The sequence below is a fragment of the Daphnia pulex genome, chromosome 5, assembly GCF_021134715.1.
Source record: "Daphnia pulex isolate KAP4 chromosome 5, ASM2113471v1".
Classification (NCBI taxonomy): Eukaryota; Metazoa; Arthropoda; class Branchiopoda; order Diplostraca; family Daphniidae; genus Daphnia; species Daphnia pulex.
In genome coordinates this window covers 255,347-280,139 of record NC_060021.1, presented here as the reverse complement: position 1 = coordinate 280,139, position 24,793 = coordinate 255,347, and the positions used below count along the sequence as shown (strand labels likewise).

At 38.3% G+C, this 24,793-nt stretch overlaps 4 protein-coding genes and 1 long non-coding RNA gene across 6 annotated transcripts; 2 read left to right on the top strand and 3 right to left on the bottom strand.

The window, feature by feature from the left end:
* Positions 1 to 4,810: 4,810 nt before the first annotated feature.
* Positions 4,811 to 7,918, bottom strand: LOC124193915. Its single transcript, XR_006874536.1, has 3 exons — positions 7,048 to 7,918; positions 6,764 to 6,867; positions 4,811 to 6,554 (listed from the first exon to the last, which is right to left on the bottom strand). It is a non-coding gene; the product is annotated as an uncharacterized LOC124193915 (long non-coding RNA).
* A 752-nt stretch (positions 7,919 to 8,670) lies between these two features.
* LOC124194071 (exostosin-2-like) lies at positions 8,671 to 11,728 on the bottom strand. The gene is made up of 6 exons (XM_046588089.1): positions 10,798 to 11,728; positions 10,339 to 10,723; positions 9,676 to 10,266; positions 9,520 to 9,614; positions 9,172 to 9,432; positions 8,671 to 9,100 (listed from the first exon to the last, which is right to left on the bottom strand). The coding sequence occupies exons 1-6, from the start codon at positions 11,355 to 11,357 to the stop codon at positions 8,818 to 8,820; spliced, it is 2,175 nt and encodes a 724-aa protein (XP_046444045.1). The 5' UTR covers positions 11,358 to 11,728; the 3' UTR covers positions 8,671 to 8,817.
* Positions 11,729 to 11,829: 101 nt separating this feature from the next.
* LOC124194075 (ribonuclease H2 subunit C-like) lies at positions 11,830 to 12,792 on the top strand. The gene is made up of 3 exons (XM_046588096.1): positions 11,830 to 12,161; positions 12,224 to 12,456; positions 12,519 to 12,792. Exons 1-3 carry the CDS (start codon positions 11,999 to 12,001, stop codon positions 12,534 to 12,536), a joined length of 414 nt encoding a protein of 137 aa, XP_046444052.1. The 5' UTR covers positions 11,830 to 11,998; the 3' UTR covers positions 12,537 to 12,792.
* LOC124194074 (alpha-ketoglutarate-dependent dioxygenase alkB homolog 6-like) lies at positions 12,490 to 14,305 on the bottom strand. Its single transcript, XM_046588093.1, has 6 exons — positions 13,726 to 14,305; positions 13,495 to 13,658; positions 13,299 to 13,414; positions 13,140 to 13,200; positions 12,970 to 13,071; positions 12,490 to 12,903 (listed from the first exon to the last, which is right to left on the bottom strand). The coding sequence occupies exons 2-6, from the start codon at positions 13,516 to 13,518 to the stop codon at positions 12,571 to 12,573; spliced, it is 636 nt and encodes a 211-aa protein (XP_046444049.1). The 5' UTR covers positions 13,519 to 13,658; positions 13,726 to 14,305; the 3' UTR covers positions 12,490 to 12,570.
* On the top strand, positions 14,051 to 24,585 carry LOC124194072 (double-stranded RNA-binding protein Staufen homolog). Of its 2 annotated transcripts, XM_046588090.1 has the most exons (13): positions 21,065 to 21,160; positions 21,248 to 21,433; positions 21,582 to 21,838; positions 21,914 to 21,989; positions 22,062 to 22,444; positions 22,511 to 22,688; positions 22,749 to 22,855; positions 22,927 to 23,019; positions 23,098 to 23,259; positions 23,320 to 23,793; positions 23,858 to 23,944; positions 24,005 to 24,103; positions 24,186 to 24,585. In XM_046588090.1, the coding sequence occupies exons 2-13, from the start codon at positions 21,373 to 21,375 to the stop codon at positions 24,285 to 24,287; spliced, it is 2,079 nt and encodes a 692-aa protein (XP_046444046.1). In that variant the 5' UTR covers positions 21,065 to 21,160; positions 21,248 to 21,372; the 3' UTR covers positions 24,288 to 24,585. The 2 variants fall into 2 exon arrangements, with proteins under 2 accessions (XP_046444047.1, XP_046444046.1); XM_046588091.1 differs by lacking the exons at positions 21,065 to 21,160; positions 21,248 to 21,433 and adding an exon at positions 14,051 to 14,108.
* Positions 24,586 to 24,793: the final 208 nt, after the last annotated feature.

Sequence of the window (24,793 nt, the reverse complement as noted above, 5' to 3'; positions counted from 1 at the left end):
CGTCGGGATGAACAGGGGAAACACAAATCAAAACTTTTCTACGACATGATGGATGCCCCACACTAAGTGCCGCTCTTACTACACCCTTTTTCATATCTCTACAGTCTATTAGATATTCCACCAGATAAAATCCTGATAAACATTTTTTTGAATTTGTCCAAACGCGCGGGAAAATTTAAAAATTTAAATGATGTAAGTATCAGCTCAGTGTTATTATCGGTGAGTTGACAAGGGAGGCATCAGAGACCATGACCGACTGTCATTTTGGTATAGACAACCCATCCGCATATTATAAATAAATAACGACCTTCTTCTTCTTCTTCTTGGTGTGCACCTTTTTACCTTAACCTTTAGATCTGTGATTCCGCCAATACTTTCAGCCTTGGTTCCAATTCTTATACCACCCCGAAAAGAGTTTCTTGTTTGCCTTGCGACGACGATAAACAATTCATAAAAACCAAATGCTGCTGTCTTATCTGAGGTGCCATCAACCTTTCACTGTGCAAAATAGACTTGGATATTTTTATAAAATATTAAAGCATGTTAGTTGGTTAAATTAGGCAGCCTCATCCGTGTCTTACAAGTTTTTCGAGTCTATAGGATAAACCTCTTGTATGTTCTATACAACTGCTGCTGACTCATGTCATCCTCTCTCCCATGTCTTATTCTTTCTGATTTTCTTTTGGCTGTGGGCTTGGAGGGGGAATAGTATCCGACCTTGGTAGTGACTTGAGCCACAGCGGAGAACATTTTCATTGACTGGGACTTGAGTGTGTGTGCGACCCACCTCACTTTTTTTGGCTAGCCCAGCAGAGCTCAGAGTCGACCAGAACAACTTCCGGTAGCCGACCATATATAGGAAAGCCCCAAGTGATACAAAATAAGTGCTGCCCACGAAAGAAGAAACAGATTGAAACAAAAATATATATCAGATTTTTCTTTTGACTGAACACATATTATATCCAGCCATAAAAATAAAAAAGAAACATGATTCTTTTGGATATATATACATGACTGAAATAGCATATTTTATTGAGACAGGCATTACACCCATTTGGTCTTCTATACCCGAAACGGGAGACCACCTAAGGTGCGCTAGGAACTTGTAGCGTCCGCTTCTATATTCTAATTCCCAATGATGTAAAAAGGTTAAATTATAATTATGTTTGACATTTGGCAAATTCGATGAGCGCAAATTTCGAATGTCTTTAAAATAAAAAGTTGTTGGCCACTAAACGTGACGACGCCGGACCCATTGAGGTTCCATCATGAGCAAGGTTATACGCTGTGTGCTGCTGGGGCGATGAAAAGCGTGTGAGACTCTATTGTTTTGGCTGATTCTGCTGCTGGTGGTAAACTCCCAAAAGCTGCGACCTCTACTTCCCAAGGTGAACTCTCGTCTCGGAGAAGGAGGCCTTGAATCAATGTGTAAGGATCGGCCCATTTGGCGTCGATTAGTCAGGACATCGTCGGCATCTGCGGGGCCCTTTTTTGGCGCGCGCCACAACCAACATTTAATTCCTTCATCTCACTAGTACAGTATATTGAGGTCAACAGGAACCACTTGACAACCTTTAAATCAGACAAAATCAACTCTTCCTTATTCGGCTACTACTACCTGTAAACAGAAATCGCCAATCATTTAATTGTCCCTATCAATTACGTCATCCATCCATTCCTCAACTTTTTCCTTTTTATAATAATTGATCCGACAGAAATTTGCGATGGACATCCGGTGGAATCAAAATGATGAAACAAAGTCGTGAGTTTTCTTGACGTCAAGAAAATGTCGTGACGTGACATCAACCAACAAAAGAAAAAGATAAAAAAGATAAAAAAAATTCGCGCATATCTCGTGAAGAATCGGCAAGAGCAAAGAGGAGCGGTTCAATTAGTAGGTCAATGCCGAGAGATGCCCACACGGTTTGCGCCTGCCTTCCTCGTCGGTCGACTGTGTCCACACAAAACACATTCGTGCAACTTTTTTTCTTTTCTTTCGCTGATTGGGAGTAGATGCGCAGCAGCCGCCCATTCTAATTACATTAGATTTGAATGAATCACATCTAAATCTTCTTTGGCACTTAAAAATAAACCACGAGTGATTTTTATACTTTTTTCAAATGTTGAAATGATAAAATGATAAAATAAGAAATGGGCGCTGTATGGTGAATGGCGTGTGTGTGTGCAGCTTTCACAAGACAAGTCTGAAGGAGTGTTTGTGATGTGCTTGGCTCATGAGTGACTCGAGATTTTTATTTTATTTTCTTGCAGAATCATTTTGTGATCAGCCGGGGCTCTGCTGTTATTTTCAAAAGCCCAGAGTCTTGTTATTCAAATGATTTGGCGGGACCCGAGCTGTACAACTTTGAGTTTCCCGCGAAGAAACAACAGACCACATGCAGCAGCAGGGACTTTTTTAATAGGTCACTCTTGCAACTTGCATCAGATTTTTTGAATCAAGAAAACAAAAAATCAAATCAAATGACGCGCTTGATTCTAATGCGGAAAAGGCCAAGAATTTCTATTGGCAAATAAGCGAAACAAGACCGGAGGCTATGCTAGCGCGCTACACGTCCGAATCTTTTCAAGGAAATCGTTTAATCAAACGAGAGAGAGATAGTAACAACACTAAGGTTGCGAAACATAATACAGGCAGCTATAGCTATAGCTATAGCGAGAGAGCGAATAATGAAGTGGCAGGAAGGAATGTGTTGGGACAAGTTGCAAACTGTTGGTTATAAAACAGCAAGTGGGTCAATGTCAGACAGCCCGTGCTGCTGCTGCTGCTGCTGGTATGTGTTTCTGCCCAAAAAGTACCGCATACATCACGATCGCGTCCGCAGCACGTTATGACTACCACGTGCGAATTCAGTTGATTTTTCAGACTTTTTCAAGAAATAAGAAAATGAGGCCATATATATAAAGGAGAGCCTGGCTTTTTTTTTATTTTCTTCAAACAACGTTATATACTGTACTACCCCGAGGTGGTTCCGAGGCCACATGCAAAATTGGGAAGCAGCTTCAAGGAAAAACAAGGCGAAACTGCTGTATTTACCACTAGTAATAAGGAAAATCAAATTTGTGTATGATTCAATTAGACTTGGCCATTTTATAGGCTCGAACCTTTTTTTTGAAATTGGCGCGTCTTCAACGTCAAATGTGTTTGATAGTTTTATATTCGTTTTTAGTATATCATTTTGGGCTCTGTTTTCATTTTCCTGTTTGGATATATAGTGTGTTGAAGGTGGCGCTGAAAAGAAATGGAAGTGGGTCAACTCTTTCCCCTTCGCTGCTGCTGTGCGTTTTTGGTTCCTGTATATTTATTCCTTCTCCTCATCAGCTTTGCAATAACTATTGGGTTATATACGATTTCTTGGGTCGAGACTGCTCTGGTGAAAGGATTTACGATGACCGGCTTGACCGCCAAGCCGCTCAAGTGGCCGATCGGCGAGAGATGTTGAAATCAGATTATTATGATGAAACTCAATTGGACGAGTCAGTCGAGGCCAAAGCAAATATATACTACGTCGAGATTTTGTTTCGCTAATTTATTTACGGGGAATTAATCGATCGGATCATTTGTCGCTACATTTCCTGGACTTTCTTTATTGTCAAAATACGAATAATATTTAATAACATCGCACAGCCGCATCAATTACTTTAACGGGAATAAATTTTTGAACTTTGTTTGGAAAGGAGTTTCAAAATTAATTACAAATCACTTTAATCAAATTTGTTTTTTAAATCGCGTTTGCATTTTGAATGGATAAGTTGCGTGCCGTGTTTACTACCATGTAAGTAGGCCTATCAACAATCGGTCAAATCTTTAATGCGACAACGGGAATGGGCGTAGGAAATTTGTTGTCCACTTCCTTTTCGGTATAATGAAAGTTGATGATGAAAGATTTTTGAATTTCAAACGAGTTTAAAAAAAAATTGAAAATGAAATCAAGCGTTAATTAATGTAACGGTTGAGTCATTTTCACACACCAAAAAATTTCGGCCAACACCAGCGGAAGGATTCTAATAGGCGCTATACAATGATGGTCATTTGAAATTTGGCTGGGGGAAAAAGAACGGAAATATATTAAAATCACCAAGGGCTGCCGCAAAAATTTCGCTTGCACCAAAGTATAGTCGTCCAAACAAGGCCAATTACTCCCGTTTAAAAAAAAAGGAGAGGGTGTAAATTGAGACGTTCACCACAAGGAAATGAAACAAATCAACCGTATTATAAACTAAGATGCTCAAAGTGACGTCAAATGAACTTCACATGTCTATTGATATCCTTTCGCCTGTTTAGTCTGGATCCCATATTTACTATAGACAAATTTTTGCAAAAGTAATGAGACAAAAATGTGAGGGTCGTCGGGTGAAATGTTGGTATTAGCGCGCGCGGATACCTTGGAGATGTGAGAGGTGACTCATTTAACGGGAGTAAACATACAGCAGAGAGAGAGAGAGGTGGGGAACCTTAAGAGAAACTGTACTAATTAGGGAAATTTTCGTTACCGTGTCGACCGAAATAGATCTCCACTGCTTTGGGGCTTGACAGAATGCAGGCCAGATGCTTGGTAATGATAGTCAGACGCAGTTCGGGATATATAAGTTCTCGGGAAAAAAAGAAAAACAAAAAAAAAAGACATTTAAACTCAGGCTGGTTCAAAACGGTTGGCCTAAAAACCATTTTAGTCACTCCTACGCAGGTGATATCCATTCCAGCCTTTTTTTATTTTTTATTTTCAAAGAAAATAACGCTGCGAAATTCACGCTCAAAGATTTATTCGTCGCCCTTTTTTTAAAAAAATTGTTTTATTATTATTTTGTCCACAACCGATTTATTAGATGCACATAAAAAGTTGGTTCGAAATTTTCGAATACGCCCGCAAACGGGTTTTTCATCAAAGTTCTAGATGTGATACTATCTATTTTGATGAGTGACGAATCAAACTAAAAAAGGATACCTACAACACGAGACTCATCGTGAATAAAAAAATGTCCATTGCATGAGAGACTAACCTTCACCACCGTCACACACATGCACGCGCGCAATGTTCTCTTTCCAGTCGTTTTAATTGCATTAGTCCACCTAACTCGCCCGTGATGGTCACACACACAAACATGCTGTGATCTTATATGTACAATGGTTGTTGTACATCGAGACAAGAAATCGGAGACACGCACGCAGAACATTCAAGCCATGCATAGATAATTCAGTTTGATGGAAAGGAAATGAAATATTTCACCGTTTGATATATGGAAATTGCGCACACTTTTCGTCAAGGCCATTTAGTCCTTCAAAAAATGTCTAAATAAGGAGATCATTTTTTGAATGAAAAGATCAATTCAATTTCCCAAGCTCTAGATTTTATTATGACCGAAAAAAATAAATTCAAAAGGCTCTCGAATTTGTAGCTGAAACATGTGGACTCTTTTTTTAGACCTAACTATAACGTGTTGGCGCAATTTGGTTGACCAGATTTCTAGTCAAGCTGACAAAACTAGAAATAGGCGTGGCAGAAACTAGATTTTAAAGCCCTGGATATTGATAGTCGAAGTCAAAATCCCAAGTTTTAATGCCCGATTTCCCCATTTACACAATGTTGAGTTCCAAGTAGTCTAAGACCGTAAATTCATTTGATTATAAAGCTTTAGGATTGAAGCTAATTAGTCATGTCCAATGAAACTCGCTTCAAATAAACTATTGTTGAATTGGCTTATTTTGAACGTTTCAAATGACAAAAAAGCCAAAATAAAAATTAATTGAAGTAAAAATGAGAATTTAGCATTTTCAATTTTACCTAAATGAAAGTTATGGTGGTTTACGCATTCAATTTGGCATAAGGTTGATAATGCACCTTTGCGTGTCTGCACAAGAACACAAGGGTAACGCGCGTGACACACGGAAGCGAGTGCCAAGTGGAAATTTGAAAACAGAACAGAAAATAATATGAGTATAGAATGGCAGATCATGACACAGAAAAATAGACATAAATATCCTTGACCATTTCAAATATGTGCAATATAACTGCAAATAAGAGGGGGCAGCTGCAGGTGTGGGGGCAGGTCTCTTTTGGGTCCAAGTTCAAATATTTTGAAAATTGTTTTCTTCACAGAGTTGTGCGATACAAAACAAAACAAAATAAGCCTGATCTGCAGTCGTTCTACATATTATGAGCTAACTAATGAACCCTGACCGAGTCAACGAAAACGGCAAGAGAAAACAGTTCCAGTCAATAACGGCCTAGCTCAGGAATAATCATACCAACTATTTATAATCAACGCTACCCAATAGTCGGAGTAGTAGGGAAAAAGAGATAAATGTTTCCTACCTTGATGTCTGGGAAATGCAGCCAGGCATCCTTCCACAAGTGCTCCATCCATCCGCTGAAAAGTTGAATCCACCAGTCGGGATAGAGAGAAAAGGGGGTCCTCGTGAATACACCCACACTCACATGAAGTGTACACGAGGACATTTAAAGAAAGGGGAAGGAAGGAAGAGATACGTAGCTCGGCCATGGGTAGAATCTCCAATCAACAGGGATGATGTTTGTCTGATAAGTAAAAAATAAAAATTGGTTAACGAAAAATATTTACAGTAACAACAACTCAACAAGGAAGGAAAAATTTAAAATGAGACAGTGGGAAAAACCCTAATAAATAGGAGAATTTAAGGTTTTAATGTAATGCACTGCTTTTATGCAAGTCATGCATTATTCAATTATCTAGCAGGTCACAGGAATAAATAACGAAAATCATATACCCAAGCGATGAGACTGAGATTGTTGCTGATTGACAGGACAATAGCAGCACCAGCAAAAGTTGCATATCATGTTGTTATTATGATGACTGACTCAGGCCTCAAATCTGCACAAAGAAAAAGGTTATACGGTGCAAACAAACTGCCATGCATCGACAGGGGGCCTTTCATGATAAGTGCTAGTCAGGAGCTAACATTTCACAATTTTGGGTTTAACCGTTAAACAGGTTTACCTCATCTATTTAAGCTTCCATTATCATTCTATTTGTATTTTTAGTTTTATTTACCTGCTAAACAGCATGGAGTGTGTATGAAGCGATTCTATTTAAAGAGCCACGACACCAGAGTTGACACGACGACCACATTTTTCTTATTTTATGTGTTATTTCGTGTGCAGCCACGTGCACGTTTCCCAAAATGTGATCGTCCCGTTTTCTTTTGTAATCTTGAACTTGAGTCTCTTTTTCGAAACTTGGAAACAAAACGTAAGCAGACGACCCTTTTGTTTCTATTATTCTATTAGCGCCATCTTGTAAAGAATTTGATAGAAATATTTAAAATATCCCCGCTAAATCCAAACCGCTTAAAAACGATCAAGTTTTCTCACCGGTGCTCGACATCCGCTGAACGAGTCGGGATTATTTAATAGTTGGTGAACAAGTTACACTTAGTTTAAAATTAAACCCTCAGATAATTACTTTAAGACCGCTACAATATAAGACCCTTTGGGACCCTCTGGGAAGTCAATAGGGAATAAATTTAAAACTCACGTCTAAGCAAATAATCTGGGCCAATACTTTTACAAAACACAAATGAATTGTTTAAATGAAGAATTTCCGTCCATTACAATGAAAAGTTAAAAGGAAAACCGGATGCACAATAATTGTTCTACGAAAAACTTTAAACACATTCTACCGCTGCTGCCCCTACGATAGGATCTCGCATGTTTTACAGTAAGAAAATATGTGTGGTGGTTTGGCATCCAAGTCACGTGCCGTTGGGTAGTTTGGCACTCGACGTTACATGCCAACAAAAACATTGACAGTCTGCTCCGGTTTCTACTACAAAATATCCACTGGAATTTGAGAAACGCCATCACCGATGATTCACAACCCCTCCCTCCTCCCGAAAATAAAAGAAAAGAAAAAAGAACCTGAAAAAATGCAAAACAATTCCTTTTTTAAAAGTGAAAAAAAAAACAGCGTCTTATCCGGCTAAATTCTGAACAATATACAAATTTAGTCAGGTATCATCATTCCAAAAAATTTGCCTATACTAATAATCGGGCGTTGCTTGTATGAAGGTGACAACTATCAAATATTATCTTTCTCAATTTAACCTAATTTAAGAAACATTCAGGCTTAGAATTAAACTATTTGTGATATTAATGTCTCATACAATTCACTCCGTTATAGATAAAAGTAGATATAAAGCTGATATCCGAATTGTCTACCGTTGTTTCTTTGGGAAATGCAGCGGCAAACGAATTTCTAACGACCCAATAACACATACCTCGCCGTTAATTTATCTGTTGAAACAGAAAATTTATTTGACACTACTTACACGACCCAGCTTATTTCAGCTGGGTATTTTATGTGCTGTTCCAATCCTAGACAACCTATGTCTGCATTATTTGAATAGGTCTTCCCTTCCTATTCTTAGATATTTGGACCGACATGACACATCAACTTCAAACAATAAGACGACGTGAATGGACCAATAAAGCACGACAACTCTTTTCGATCGAAAGCCAAAAAGCCTTTCAGTTGCAGTGGAAATCGGTTTTCTTTCGGTGCGGATTGAACCCCAAAGGAGTTTTTTACATTCAATGGCCTAAAAATAAGTTTTACACTTTCAAAAAATTGACTTATCAAAATCCCACGCTATTTTTTGGTTGGGTTCAAGACACCTTTGGAAATCTGATGGATTGTATTAGTTCAGGCTAAACTACTACACAACAAAGAAATGAAGTCATTGAATTTGGCACTTTATAGTTAGAACATTCAAACAATTAACGCTTTATATATTGAACTTTTTTATCAAATTATTAAATTATTTCAAAGACTGCCTATTTCGTTGAATCTTTTAAATGCATCTGGCAAATTGTCTTTAAAAAGAACGGGATCAGCTCGAAACTCGACACTCCGAAGGGGTAGTCGACCGTAGATGTCTGCAAATCGGTTGATGCATTCCGATCGTTCCGCCATATGAGCAGTCATGTCTGACAAATCGACAGACAGGAGATCGGCATTGACACATTCGGGACACTTGAATTTCTTGCGAGGAGCCACTTTGATGGGAGCCTTCCCGGTTAAATTGGCCACCAAGAAATTCATTGCACTAGAATTCGCAAATAATTAATTAAGTAAAGTGAATTTTAAAATAATAAAAATTAGAGAAATGATCCTTACATATCTTCACAATTCATGTGATCGTCAACCCAATTTTTGATGTCGCCAGGCATAGCGCTGCTGTAGTAGTAGTTGTAAACACGGTGGTAAAACGCCGCACCGGTCAGTACCATTGACACGTTGTTGGTCCATTCCGATTCGTACTTCCAGCGATGATTAAATCCGTCCCAGACATGGGTTCGCGAAGGGAATCCTACGATACGATCTGGAAATTGGCGCCAGACTTCGAAACCGAACTCTAATTCATCTGTAGTCAACATACTGAAAGTAAAAAATTGGGAGAATATTTATCATTAGCGATCTAACAAAAGTGTAAACTTCATTGAAAATATGCTGTTCTTCTCTTACATAATATCGTCGTCCATTGCTAATATAGCCTCTGTTTCAATTTCTGGGAATGGATAGAAGCGGTTGCTGAGTTGATTCCGTTTAGTTCGAACAATCTAAGGAAGAAAAGAATCCATTAAAACAATTACCAAAATCATGAATGTAACACGTTTGTACCTGAAGTGGTTTTGGCAGACGTGGCCAAGAAGAAATAGGCGGAGGATCTTTGAATTGATTGTTCCAAACAATGACAATCTTGGCAAGACTGGGCGCTTTTGAAATTCGTTCTAAAACGTGAAACAGACTTTCGAGACGGTCATACGTCAATACGACGGCTGTAAAGCCTTGCGAACGTGGTGGTCCCATTGGCAGAGCAAAGGTCTTGTAAGTTAAATGACGACGTTCAATGGGAGGATCATTCCAGTCGGAATAGGATCGCCCTATGTGTGGGAAGACACGATCGTTGATGATGCGCAGCGTTGTCAAGGCTATTCGTTCCATGGAGGTGAAATATCGAGTGTAAATCCAGTTTCCTTTTTGACGCATTTCGCTAATACGGTCAGAGGACACACCCCGTAGCAAGTCCATCATTTTACTGAGATCGTCCTCGTAGAGTTGAAGAACGGCAGTTTTCCAGTCAATCACCTCGTCGTAGGGAAGGACATACGAGTCCGACACTACCACTGGGATGCATCCAGCAGCTAGAGATTCCATTAATGTGGGTTGTCCCAGTCGAGCGCCACGAACCACCAAGCAAAAAGTTGCATTCTGAAACAGAAAAACGTACAAAGTTGTTAGTGTTTAAATGAAATGTAACTATACTGAAAGTTCTTCAAATACCATTAATACGTCTGGGAAATTGTAGGTTTCTTCGTCTCGGCAGCGAAGTTTCGTATCCAACGGACTCGATCCGCAGCTGTTCAAAACGAGAAATCCAGGATGCTCGGCAGCCATTTCCGAGATAACTTCACGAAAGTCTTCATGGATATAGGGTTGAGAAGAAATGACGAGCCAACTTCGATCTAGTGAACTTTGTGTTCTCAGCTCGGCTGCTAGCGGACTGTATACTGGGACGGAGACGTCGAATCCGGAACGGTACGTCAAAGATGAGAATCCACCGCTAGTCATCATGGCATAACCAATGTCAACCTCCAAAAACGGATGGTACTCCGGCATGGATCCAGGAAGTATGTTAAAAATCAAATGATTGCGTCCCTCGTTCCAACTAAATTAGAACAAACCAAGTTTTTATTATTTACTTTTGAAACCTTTGGATATTTAATTCAAGTATTAGCTTACTATGGTAGTGAGCTCAAAGCTTTTCCAACATCCTTGGGGCGAATTCGGTTTTGGTTGAGTAAATCAATTGTAGGGATAAATAAGCATGCTTCATTTGGGTTAGATGTGAAGTACATACTCTTGGTTATGGCTTTTAAAATGTTATAAAACTCTGACGTAATTTTCTTGGTTATGGGTACTTTATCTTTGTCAACAAATTCAACTACAGGATACACATAGACTCCTATTCTTCCACTGTGTGTGTGACTACATTTGTAAACATCGAAACATGTGTAGTATGTGCAATTCTTTTGAGTGGCAAATGATAATGAGTTATTTAAGACAACTAATTCTGGTAAATGATCAAGTGAAGCTCTTTCTAATAAAACTGAAGGTTCTAGGCTATGACGTGTGTGCAGCGGAACCCATAATAGAATTGATAGCGCCAGAAAGATAAACAGCAAGAGGTAAGCAAATCCTAAGAAGAAATGCCTGAAATTAAAAGTAACAATGGTCCGATTAGTAAAGGATGAGGAATTTTCAGTGAAAACAGTAAATGATTTGGGACATTTTCCTTTCATTTTCTTTACATAAAAATAATCAAGGAAGCAAAGTGGATCACTAGAATGAGCATTCAAAATTTAAGATTAGATGAGAAACACTACAGTTGATTGTGGGATGTATTAATTGCAGGCAATCTTGTTAGCTATGATAGTTTATTCTGTTTTGAAAGTGACCAGATTAAGGGAAAGAATTTAGTTTTAGGTACCAGCGAAGCGACTATGTTATTGATTGCGCAATATTTTATAGCATGTAGTGTACTATATAATATGTAATATTCGGAGTTTCGGACTTAGTATATTCATATCAAATAGACTGAATATGATATTGTGATTGTGATTGTAAACTGTCAATCTGTCAACTAACGAACTACGGAACTAGTGGTGGATACTTTTGCCACTAGATGGATCGCCCAATAAGTCCCGCCCTTCGAAAGTCACGTGACCGTCCCATCCTCTAAATTTCTGAACCAGCCAGCCCCAACGCCATCTCTGTGAATTCTCCTCGTGTGATAAAGCAAAATAGCAGAACATCTTTTTCTTTTCAATGAAATTGGCGGGAATCAGGCTTTGTCAAATTCTTTAACACTTTGTGTTATTTACTTATTTTTGAATTTTTCAGTTATTTAGTCTTCACGAAAAAAAACAAAAACACTGTAAACATGGCTGTACACATCCAAGTGAATTCTTCTGATTTGAAACTTGACGAAAATTGCGTAGTTCATTCGATGCCCTGTAAAATCAATCACGACGGTCAAGCAAATGTTTCAGGATTCTTTTCACCCTACATTGAAAATAAAGAGCTGGATGATAGTAGTGATGGAGGTAATTTTTTATCTTAAGTATATTTTTTTTATTGATCTGGTGACACTTTTTATTACATCTAGTTAAACAAGCTTCATTCCGAGGTTATCCTTTGCAAGGAAAAGAAACTGTAATACCAGATGGTTTCAAAGGAATTGTGGTCACTGAAATGAAGAAACCGTTGACTGACATTGAGGAGAGAAATCTTGTTGTCAGTAAGAAATTTGATAAAATTACATATTGGAACTGGGATTGCTTCCCAGTCAACAATGATTCAATTAATCAATCCATGGATTGGCTCACACTCTCTAAAATGGTTAAAAGCTTTTTTTCAAAGATTTTCTTTAGCCCTTATTAACATTGTGTATTTATTTTTAGATTCATGAAACTGAATGAAGAGGATTTCAACATATAACATTCATCATTAATCTCATCTCCCCAATTTTATCTTGAGTTTTGATACTTTCTGCACATGTCTTATTGTAAGAGAAACACGTGTTTCCCTCTTCAAAGACTGATTCATCTGGTAATTGCTAGGCACATTAAGAATTGAGTTGTCAAGAATGTCTTCGTATTTTTCATCGATTCCGTGTAAATAGGTTTCATAAATATTCCCTTGTTGGACTAATAAACTTCGTGGCTCCAGAAACAACGAGAATGAAACCTTTTCTCTGTCTTTCGAATCATAGAAATTTAGTACTGTGTGAGAGCCAAGATTCACCGTCGCAATTGTTGAAGAGTATAGTGGTCCATCTAAATGGGGCTTTTATTTAAAGAAAATGATCAAAACTTTAATTAGAACTACTAGGTTGGCCAAGAAAATTTTTACCATTATTCCTTCATTGGGTTTATATTCATTTATCAATACATGGTTTGGAGCATCACAGAATGCATTCAGGGCCACTACCTTGTCTATACATGTCTGAAGCCACTGTAAAATGCATCAAACATTAAGAGTTATGCATGGTACCTCACAACTGACAATAAAAAAACTGTAACCTGTGGAATAGCTTCAGGGATCATTCCATTAGGGTGAGGTACACCTCCCCAGTTTTGGAGCCTAATAAATTAAGACAAATTGTGTTTATCTATTTATGAAGGTTATATTACGTAAATACTAAATCCATACAAGAGTGCGTGCAACATGATCAACCTTACCTTCTTCTTAATAACTGAGTCCATTTTGTTTGAGGAACATTGTATACATTCTTCAATAAGAACACCTCTTCTTCCACAGTAAGAAAATCTTTAATGTAATATGCACTACTTGGACACTGTAATAGAAATCATTAACAATAAGGTTAGCATTTACTCATCAGATCTGTGTTCATGACATTCAGTTATATTGTTCTACCTTTTCTAGCCGATATATTTCCATCGCCGTCGTTTCTTGAAAACAATCTCAAGTAGCCTAACTACTAAGTAATGCAACAATAAAATATATATGATCAATGATACTGAGGAAATCCAACCGGCATAAAATGTAATTCACTAATTCCACAGCGAATTAGACAGGACCTTTTTGAAAAAAAACAAACAAACATAAAAATCTTGAATAGCAGACGACGTAATTACGGGACTATACGGGAGTGAGCAGGACCAATCAACACAGACCATCCGAGGAGGAGGAGTTATGGATGTCTAAATGTCTAATCCCAAAATGAATTTTATTACGGAAAATTGGTAGTACTAAACTTTGAAGGCTATCTCTCGCTCCATTGAGTCACCCACTTTTTCGCTTCGTTAACTTCTTGCTTTTCTAGAAAAACGTCCGAATTTTTTCAAAGAAATATTACATCGACCACTAGATGGCAGAGTAATATCCAGGCAGGAAAGTTGGAGGAAAGGGTATAAGCAAAATTTGCTTCACTTTCCGACACGGTAACCTTTCGGCTTCTTCAAATAGAGTAGACTATGATCACTTCCCACTTCCATATTTCCTTTCCACGTATAAACAGTGTTGTTGAGGTAACATAACATAGGAAATGCGGCAGTTCTTGCAGACGCACTGCTAATTACATTTACATTAGAAAGACCTCTGTATAATTTAGTGAAGTACTTCGTGCACGAATATTCATAGGAACTGCGAAACTTTACAAAAATATTGGAATAGTTAATGCGTAAACGAATAAGTTGATGGTCACGCCTATTGCACTCCGGGGTCCGGAGCGCTCTAGTGTCAAAAGTGGCTATTACACTCCGGAGTCCGGAGTCCTCTAGCGTCAAAAGTGGCTATTGCACTCCGGAAATTTATGGCGACGAATGGCAAATCAAATAACGACTGATTCTGTGTTTTGACTCTCATCACCTCGTTAAAACTTTTTGCCTCTTTCTTCGCAATTGCCTCGTTCAATTGGATTCGCAATTTCTCGTTAGTCAATTGGTTTGATTAACATTTAATATTTATGGTGTGCATAAAGGAAGAGGGAATGATAGGAAATAAATCTCTGCTGTACTTGGTGATTTCCAACAGGCCATACATTCTACAATGACATTCTGATTGTAACCAGTTTCATAGAACATTGTGTTTGAAATTAGTTGATTAACAATGTTTATTTCTCATTTATAGGTGTGTGATAATGAAGAGGGAATGATTGCAATTAAATCTCTGCTGTACTTGGTGATTTCCAGCAGGCCATACACTCTACGATGGCATTCTGATTGTAACCAGGTTCATAGAACATTGTGTTTGAAATTAGTTTGATTAACAATGCTTATTTCTAATTTATAGGTGTGTGTTAATGAAGAGGGAATGATTGCAATTAAATCTCTGCTGTACTTGGTGATTTCCAGCAGGCCATACACTCTACGATGGCATTCTGATTGTAACCAGGTTCATAGAACATTGTGTTTGAAATTAGTTTGATTAACAATGCTTATTTCTCATTTATAGGTGTGTGATAATGAAGAGGGAATGATTGCAATTAAATCTCTGCTGTACTTGGTGATTTCCAGCAGGCCATACACTCTACGATGGCATTCTGATTGTAACCAGGTTCATAGAACATTGTGTTTGAAATTAGTTTGATTAACAATGCTTATTTCTCATTTATAGGTGTGTTAATGAAGAGGGAATGATAGGAAATAAATTTCTGCTGTACATGGTGATTCTCCAACATTATTGATCCCAAAATCCTCGACTTTCATCCAGTCATAATGATGTCATTTACTATGACTTTGGCTAGGCCATGTATTCTGCCAATGGTAGTTGATTTACGCCTAATTTCCTACAACCTCCAAGTCAAAATAACTCTTATATCGACTGTAGATCGTATCAAAAGGAAACGACCAGGTCGCCATGTCTTCTCGATAGAAAACTCGTGAGGACACCGCTGTTATTTGCACGCTGCTCAGTGTCTTGGTCGGTGTATGCGCGGGAAAACGGACGAATGGTGATAAGCAACATTTCTTTGTACAGTAAGTTTATTTGAGACAGTTACAATTGACAGTTAATACAAAACCATTTATCATTCATATCTTTAGGACAATTATTGATGCACATTTTGTGAAACCAACCGTCGCAACCATTCGTGTCACATCCGATAAACTCAAATCCATTTTTCTCCCAGCCTGTCCTGCGACAGGTACAATACAATAATTCTGCTTCGACAGTCTCGTGAGTCCTTGTTGCACGACTTTCAACTGATGGGAATGGAGTTAGTTCGCCGGAATCCATACACTGAATAAGGTGAGGGCGTAACTTTTTTGGGTCATACATTCTTTTTGCAGGGTCTTCTCCGAATGCCAAGCTCGTAGCAAAAGCAATCGCGAATACCCCGCAATCATACCCATTGCTCTGCCGTTGACAATCTTTGATGATGTATGTCATTTCCTTTTCAGGTGATTGGAGGAGACTGGACATACAACTTAGGACATGCTCGTTTCTCCATGGATTGCCGGGACTGCTGTCATACACCAGTACATGTTCACGTTGAATAAACCCTTTGGCAACTAATACCCAGTGATCCGATCCGTCATGAACGATCTGCAACCATTGATCGCCCTGCGCTCGGGGGAATTCAAGGCTGCCTCCAATTGTACAGCAGAACAGACCACCTATTTCTGGATGTTGCTTTTTCAGGATTGCCTGCGCCTTGTTGATGTCGCCTGACATGAGTTTGTTCGTCTTTGTTAATACTTGCGGCTTGTCCAAGAAAAGATAGGGTTGTTTACTCCTGTCCCGTCTATTTCGGTTTTTTCGGAGGCAACCATCAGTCGAAGACACAAGCTATTAAAGGAAGTAAGGAAATTCGAATCATTTTTCTGAAATTCTTCCAAATATCATTTTGTTACCTCTACAGAATTATCGGGTAATGCAGTTGTGATCAGTGTGACATCGACAGGTGGAACATCAGTGGTTGTGGTGATGCTGATGTCCGTTTTGTTTACAGGTGAAACTTCGCTGGGTGTAGTTGTGATCAATGTGTAGTTGTGATCAATGATGGACACGTCCACTTCATCGACTGGTGGAACATCAGCGGCTGTGGTGATGCGAACGTCTGTTTTGTTTACAGGTGAAACTACGCTGGGTGTAGGTATGATGGGAGCGTCGATAGTTATCTATTGAAGATCAATTAGTATTAACTTGGATAATTTTCAATGGATTAATAATACTTGTTTACCTCTAATGTACTAGGTAATTCCTGAAGCTGTGATGACGAATCTTGATTATAATAATCCTTCATGTGTTCTTCTTCCTCAGCCAAAATTAGCACTTCCTCCATCTCTCTGCTCATAATTCCACCCATCTAAACAAAAGTGAGAAACACAGTACAGTTATTATACGTATTGTTAGGATGTATAAGACATTTGCTTACGTTTTCTGTTCTCAATCGTTTCCTAGGCTTCACGTTCTTCTCATCTGGATCTGGATCCACCACTGAAACATCGTCACGCGTTGTCTTCGACTTCTTTTTGTAAGCAGTAAAATATCCTTTGTCCTGTTTTGGCCTGCCTCTTTTAACAGGGGCAACGGGAAGACGGAGCGATGCCCAAGGTTGAGCAAAAACCTATAAAGGTATTTTTTGTTAGAATACCATATGTTTGTTCGATTGTTTTAAATATTTGCCTTGGTCCTTGCTGTAGATGTTTCAATACGTTCCGCAACAGTCGGAGAATCAACCAGTGAGTTGTTCGAAGGATTCTCGGTCTCCTGCTTCTCGTCTTCCATTACTCGAAGGAGTTTCCCCTCTTTCATTAATTTGTGAATGTTAAGGAAGAAGTGCAATTGGACTTCGAAGTCGGAGGCTGCTAGTCCACTCATCGTGTCGGCCATCCTACGGAAAACGTTAGTGGCCATGATATATTGGCTTTTCCCCGTTGCACGCAGCCGGGTCTTTTTCGGACGCTGAACTCCAGATGGCGATGAAACGCTTGCGGAAACGACCGCATCATTCTTGTAACAAATAAATGTTTAAAAAATAAATTTAGTTATCGATAATCATTTTAACTTTGCTTTACCTCCAGACATTCATTTAACCAGTGATTAGAAAATGATCCCACTGGAACTTCGGTGTTTTCTTTGATGTGGAAGTTGATAATGTGGCGGCAAGGCAGTTGAAAATCCAAGAAAAACTTGCACGTGCAGCCAGTGAGATCTTGTTTCAATTTGTACGTAGTGTAGCGTGAAACTATGTGGTACGTTGATGATTCCTAAGCAGAATTTATAAATTAGATCCATTTAAAAAAATAACAAACAATTTATTAACCTCATTAAGTACGAAGTTGTAATTCTCTTTCATTATTTTCAGTTCTGCTTCGAGATGGCCCCAAGCAAAAGGGGAGATGGTGTCCGCAAACTTTTTGATCAACGGATGCTTTTCCTTCTTGGAGAATTTTACCTCTCGTATGCACTGTTTCATTTTTCGGTCAGAAAGGCGTATCAAAACGATGTCTATTAAATTGCGGAGAACTTCTGACAATCGCTTGGTTTTCTGGAGGACATCCTTGATAGTGTGGTGAAATCTTAAAATGTAATTCAGGTATTTAGTTATCGGTGATGTAAATGAAAATTTAATAGCGTGTTTTACCGTTCAAGACGATTGGTGGTATTGTTACCAAACGTTGGAAGATTTCGACGTCCAAGGTTACTCCATTTGTCGGCTATGTTGAACCAGTTATTTTCGAAGTATGCTGCAATACTTCCTGGTCCGGAACCTATGAAGTATGTACACATTTTTAATACATTCTATAGATTATCTTTAACTATCGATTCACCTTGTTTCAACAGGTACGCTTTTGCTGTTTCAAAATCAGCCTGCGTTTCAGCATACATAGCCGCACGAAAGTGTTTAATAATTTCGTGGATTTTTTCTTTGTCTACGCGTTCGCCGTCCTTTGGTTTCTTTATGTAGACGTCTACGGCCTTCAATGCGTGAAACTGACAAAGGATGTGAACCCCATGAGGAAAGCAGTTCTCCAACGCGGCTATCTCAGCGCAGTCTTTGTCGGATATGGTCACTTTTGTCATGGAGACGTCGTTATTCTGTAGGTACAGTCAAGTTTGATTATAAGAAACACTTAAAATCTAATTTAGACAGTCATTACCTCTGCAAATATTCGCAGGCATTCAGAAATCGCTTCCGTTGTCTCTTCTCTAATGAAGAACATAGCTACGGGTTGACCATCGCCATTATTGTCTTCTATCAGCAAATGATACAGCGCAAATCCAGCTTGATCAATATTGTAAGTCCCGTCTACCTCGACGACTTTGCCGTACATTTTGTACAGTTTGCGTTGCTTTTCTAGCTGCACGAAAATAGCGGTGACTTCTCCTTCCGGGTCGTGCAGCACTTTGACGACGTTGTTTGGATCTTGTTGTAGACTATCAAGAAAGCTAACTGAATTGCTCCAATCGTCTTCCAAATTCCCTAATGACAGAAAAAAGTTGTCCTTGATTTGTTCAAGTAAAATGGTTTTACAAAAATTAAGTGTGTTCGCTAACCTATTAATTTCTGCTTCATATTAATCAGGTCCTTGCTAATGAGATTGGAACCGAATTTATCTTGCAGAATCTTGCGAATTTTAGTCGGTTGAGCGCCGGCAGAAAGCGCACCGTTGGCGAAACTAAGGGCCTCGTCATTCATATGCCTGTAATAACGTGCAACAAGGTCGACAAGGTCATTCCAGGAAATATATAACATGAAATCCAATCATTTAATCGAACATACAACAAAACCTTATTACATCACACGGAATGTAAAGTAAATAGTTCTAGCACATTAATGAAATTTGGAAACCAATGTAAAAGTAAATCTTACCTTTTTCTTGCATAGGTCTTGACATGTTCCGCAGAAACAGGGTGGTCTTTATGCTCCAACTCCAAGACCTTGATCTCAAACTTTTCACTAACTGGATTAAAAACAAATCTAATCTGCACTGGACAATTGTTTGGCATCACATTTTGGTTCAGTCGTGAACCCTTTGATCGTGATTTGTGAGTACCAAAATGAGGGCACATGTATTGAATTCTTTTAAACTCAAACTTTTCGTCAAGTACGATTTGATTTCTTCGGTCATTGTTGTAACTACTAATTGACTCACAATGACCACGACGCAAATATACATTTTCTGTCTCTAACTGCTTAATAAACTCTACAATCTCTGAATTACTATCAAAAGTCTGATTTAAGGCAAGTGATTTTAGCAACGACATTCTGAGATGAGGCACTGAACTCTATTGAGGAATATTCTTTTTCCAACATTATTATATAAGGGAGATAGATGTTACAAAATACTGGTAGCCAAAAAGAGGAGTGGTTAACTTTGTTTATGATTATCTCCGCGGCGTTGGAACCCAAAGCAATCCATCATCAAAGGACAAGGCGCTTCCATATTCCGCTCTTAAAGGATCTTTGATTGACGCCGCACCATGTGCCAATTCTTTCCCCCTCTTAAATCAATTACTTTTTCATTGTCAGTTCATTCATGTGATGACAAAGCACCGATTGAAATTAAACACGAAAATACCAAGTATTTTTTCGCACTCACAATTCAGTTAAAATGTCTTTTGATATTATAACACTCACTATAATAAAGTAAACTGCATCTGCATGTTAACTTAGTTTTGTATTGTTTTGTTTCAAGATATGAAAGACGTGTTTAGCTGTTAGTTTATTGGAATAAGAGACACGGGCATTGCATGGTTTATAGCGTGAAATCAGCTGAATCACACGTTACGTGTGAATCAATCAGCAGAAATCTTGAGTTGCTGGTCAATGCGTTCAAAGGTCACAAAGAACCCCTTGAAGCCCCGTTCTGAGAACTCCGGCTCGACCTTCAGGCAAGTAAGGGGGCGACAGAGGGTGACTCACTATGTCGTGCGTTTATAGCGTGTTTAACAACATAAATTTATACTTTGAATATAATGATCTCTGTGTAATATAGCTGAATCACACGTTACGTGTGAATCAATCAGCAGAAATAGTGAGTTGTTGGTCAATGCGTTTAAAGGTCACAAAGAACCCCTTGAAGCCCCGTTCTGAGAACTCCGGCTCGACCTTCAGGCAAGTAAGGGGGCGACAGAGGGTGACTCACTATGTCGTGCGTTTATAGCGTGTTTAACAACCTGTTTGGTTAACAAGAAATATCACCCTGAATTGAAATGTTTATAAATATTTACAATTTGAATTGTAAGGTACTGATTCAATGTTGGACATTGTACTCTAGCTAAGTTAACGATAACGAAATAAAAGTTCCTTCTATACACTGACTATTTCTATTTATTATTGAGATTCAAATATATTTGATTGTTATAAATACATTTTATTTGAATTTCCAAAGAATTCAAATCTAATCCATTCAAATTTCAAAACACAGAAACAGAATGCCATCGGTCGCCAAATGAAAGTACTACATATTTCCTTTCCGGAGTGCAATAGCCACTTTTGACGCTAGAGGACTCCGGACTCCGGAGTGCAATAGCCACTTTTGACACTAGAGCGCTCCGGACTCCGGAGTGCAATAGATTTTACCTAAGTGGATTCCATAAATCATAGGAAACGGCTTTATTTGCGACTATAGTACGTCAAATTTCTCGTCGTACACTTATTTACTATTAATTGTAATGGAATCGTACTGATATTTTTTTCTCAAATATTCCTCAACAGTTTTGTAACATATTCTGTGAGTCAAACCAACTTTTTGTGGTTATTTCAAGTGTCGAGAAGATTCAACAAAACTGCTGGTTTTCTTATGATTGAACTAAAAAAGGCACTTATTCTCATTGTTTATAATGAATAATGTTCAAGAAAGAAGTGCTTATGAATCAAGAAACAGAGATGTTAAAGATCAGGGTATGTTTCATATACTTGCAAAATATTTGAAATTATTTTATGTGATGTGTTACAAGTATCTATCTTGAAATGTGAAAGATTAAAGAGGAAAATATAACATTAGTTGCTCATTTTAAATTAAAACTAAATAGTATTTTTGTTTTCACAGTATTTGAACCTAATTGGAAAATGTCAGGTGGTGCACAAGAAGCCCTGATACCAGCTCAAGGTTTAGAGTTGAAGAACACAATTGAAGAGTTACACAAAATTGAAACATTTGAGAATGTTGGATGCATTGAGAAAGAAAATCGGTGTGAATCTACTGATGATACTGATTTCTCAATGGGTTTACAAGACAAATCTGAGCAGAATGGGAAAAAGAAAACCCCAATGTGTCTAGTCAATGAGCTTGCTCGCCACCATAAGGTAACTATTGACCTGCAAAAAGAAAATTCAACTATAAATTTCTAAACAGTCACCTTTAAATTGTTTTCTTTCCAGATACAGCCTCAGTATCGTCTGACAGAGGAATCAGGACCTGCACATCAGAAAACATTTGTTGTGAACCTGAAATTGGGTAAAATCTCTTTAAAAAAGCAATTTCAGTATATGTGTAATATTTAGGATTGAAATATTCTATATCTTATAGGTGAGGAGCAGTATAGTGCAACTGGACAAAGTATTAAGAAAGCACAACATGCTGCTGCTGAACTAGCCCTTAAGAAGACTGATTACCAAGTTCCTGAACCTAAACCTAAAGTGAAATGCATGTCAAACTCTCAATGTGACAAACCTATTACCCCAACTGTGGAACTTAATGCTTTGGCAATGAAGCTAAATTTTCAACCTGTATACACAAATCTGGCGCCTTTGTCTATTAAATCCAAGATCCAAGAAGATGGTGAGCAATCACCCGTGTGTAAAGGTGACTTTCGATTAAATCAAGTGGATCATAACGAAAGATTTTTAAACGCCGATTTTCAGCGTCAACATACTCACACGTCTCAGCGATTTCCCTCAAGCTCAAATCAGGTACTTTTCATTTGTAGCCAAGCAAAACATGTAATTCTTCTTACGTTTTTTTTTTCTTATAATTAGAGATACTACTTTAATCGTTACCAACAAGCACCAGTGACGCATAGAGTTACTTTAGCAGTTGGACATGTTTTCGTTACTGGTGAAGGACTTCAACCTCAAGCGGCGCGGCACCACGCTGCACAACAGGCACTAGAGCAGTTACGGGGCCAAACGTTGATTGACAAAGTGCAATTGGATGGCAAGTTCTCTCATTAAATGTTACTTAGTACCCTCGTTTATACTTATCATCATTCTACAGAGGCTGCAGTTATAAGCGAAGCCAACACGGACTCGGATTTAAAATCTCCCGTCTCCTTAGTTCACGAATTGGCACTAAAGTTAAATTTAACTGTAGAATTTACAGTTGTAAGTTTCTTTAATTGATTCGTTAAGAGAATTCGTGAATCTAATAAATACTGAGTTTTTTTTATCGTTAGTTGAATGAGAGTGGACCGCCCCACATGAGAAATTTCATCGTGCAATGCAAACTAGGGGAAGTTACTACTCAAGGAGAAGGAAACTGTAAAAAGGTGCGTCGTGTGTTATAATTTTAAATACGGTCCGCTTTTCAATCTGGAAATTTCTTTGTATTCATTTGATCGGGTTAGGTGGCCAAAAGAAAAGCAGCAGAGATCATGATCGATGAATTAAAGAAAGTCCACCCTAACGGAGTCTTGCGTCCTTTGGAAGGAAATACCGTAAGCCCACCACGCATCCGCGTCAAAAATAAATCAACCATCGCCAGGAAAAAGCCACGCAATTTAGTCAAGGTTTGTCTGATTACTTTCAAATAATTTCATTCTTGCTTATTTATACCGTGTGTTTAATAGGATGTTACATCTGCATCTAACGGTTGCCTTGGCACAAAACCTCAAGATCCAATATCTCAACTAGTTCAACTGCAGCAGGCGAGGAAAGAAAAGGAACCAGTATTTACTGTTTTGTCAGAAAGGGGAATCCCCCGTCAGTCCCCCGAATTTGTTGTAGAAGTTGCTGTTGGCTCGGTAACGGCAACAGGTGTTGGAACTAAAAAAAAAGACGCCAAACGCGCTGCTGCTCTCAAGGCGCTGGATGCTCTTGGTGATTCCAGCAAGTCATCTGCTTCTAGCGATACATCAGTTGCTGTTGAGACACTCTTACAGGATGCGCCACTCTCCAACAGCAATTGCACAGGTCGTCAAATGGTTCCGGGTCTTCTTTTATTAGGAGGCGGACAGAGTAGGAAAATTGACTCTCCATTCATAACCGATTCATCGAATGCCACTGGAATTAAAGAAACTACTCAATCGTCTCGTCCGCCCAAGGCATGTTTTTCTTATGCCTCTGCCAACACTTCTTAAAATCATATATTTATTACTTAATCTTTAGACTTCTGGAGGGTTGCGCCCGGAAATACGTCTAAGGTACTTGGCCCAAGTACTGGAATACGAGGTCGAGTTTTCCGATTTTCCAAAGGTAATAAACATTTTAAAAACTAATTTTAATTTACTGTTGGAATTAATGTAATATTATTAGGGCAAGAAAGGAGATTTCGTTAGCCTTGTGACCTTGAATACAAATCCTCCGCAAGTGTCGCACGGACTTGGTGCCACTTTGGAAGAAGCCCATGATAACGTAATCATAACTTGACTATATTTTGGCAATCAGCTTAAGTTAATTATTTAATTGATGTTCTTTTTGTTAATTCTTTGCACAGGCTGCTTCCAATATGATGAAATTGCTTTCTGAAGGGTCTCAAGATGACACCGTTGGTCCCAACAAAGAAAACGCAGATCAACGAAGCACAGGACCCCAATAATTTTGTTTTTCCTATAATGCCCTGTTTGATATGTTGAGATTTGAAATGAGATTGTCTCATATCTATTTAATTTAGTTTTTGTGTCATTTAACTTAATATTCAAGCACGCTATCACGATTTTTCTTTTGTTATTCATTTGTGGGTTTGCAGTCAAAACTATTTTTCTTTGTCTTTCACTCTTTTTTTCCCCCTTCTACATTGTACACGGTTCAGCTTTTTATTTCATTATTTTTCATTTAACGGTTATTTGTATTTATTTTCAAATAAAATCAGGAGCTTATCTCTTGCTGACTCTTTATCATGTGTGGAAGAAAAAAAAAGAATTTTGAAAATGAATAATCTGTACCGTTGACTAAAAGAACGAAAATCAGAAAAAAATGGGTGCAAGTTCTAAGATTATGCAATCATACTGATCATACTTTTACGTAATACTGCACTACTGCATTAAAGAACTTGCGTTTTTTTTTACATGGCGCAGCGTGATACCTATATTTGCAGCACACATT

Excerpts from the sequence above, each read along its gene's own strand:
- LOC124194071 (XM_046588089.1), bottom strand. The coding sequence starts at position 11,357 with ATGAAAGGAAAATGTCCCAAATCATTTACTGTTTTCACTGAAAATTCC. Across the intron at positions 9,615-9,675 it reads GTCTGCCAAAACCACTTCAG|ATTGTTCGAACTAAACGGAA; the intron begins GTACAAACGTGT and ends TTTCTTCCTTAG. Across the intron at positions 9,101-9,171 it reads CACATGAATTGTGAAGATAT|TGCAATGAATTTCTTGGTGG; the intron begins GTAAGGATCATT and ends TGCGAATTCTAG.
- LOC124194074 (XM_046588093.1), bottom strand. The coding sequence starts at position 13,518 with ATGGAAATATATCGGCTAGAAAAG. Across the intron at positions 13,415-13,494 it reads AAATATATCGGCTAGAAAAG|TGTCCAAGTAGTGCATATTA; the intron begins GTAGAACAATAT and ends TTTCTATTACAG. Across the intron at positions 13,072-13,139 it reads TCCCTGAAGCTATTCCACAG|TGGCTTCAGACATGTATAGA; the intron begins GTTACAGTTTTT and ends TGCATTTTACAG.
- LOC124194072 (XM_046588090.1), top strand. The coding sequence starts at position 21,373 with ATGAATAATGTTCAAGAAAGAAGTGCTTATGAATCAAGAAACAGAGAT. Across the intron at positions 21,434-21,581 it reads CAGAGATGTTAAAGATCAGG|TATTTGAACCTAATTGGAAA; the intron begins GTATGTTTCATA and ends TTGTTTTCACAG. Across the intron at positions 21,990-22,061 it reads TGTTGTGAACCTGAAATTGG|GTGAGGAGCAGTATAGTGCA; the intron begins GTAAAATCTCTT and ends TATATCTTATAG.
- LOC124194075 (XM_046588096.1), top strand. The coding sequence starts at position 11,999 with ATGGCTGTACACATCCAAGTGAATTCTTCTGATTTGAAACTTGACGAA. Across the intron at positions 12,162-12,223 it reads GGATGATAGTAGTGATGGAG|TTAAACAAGCTTCATTCCGA; the intron begins GTAATTTTTTAT and ends TATTACATCTAG.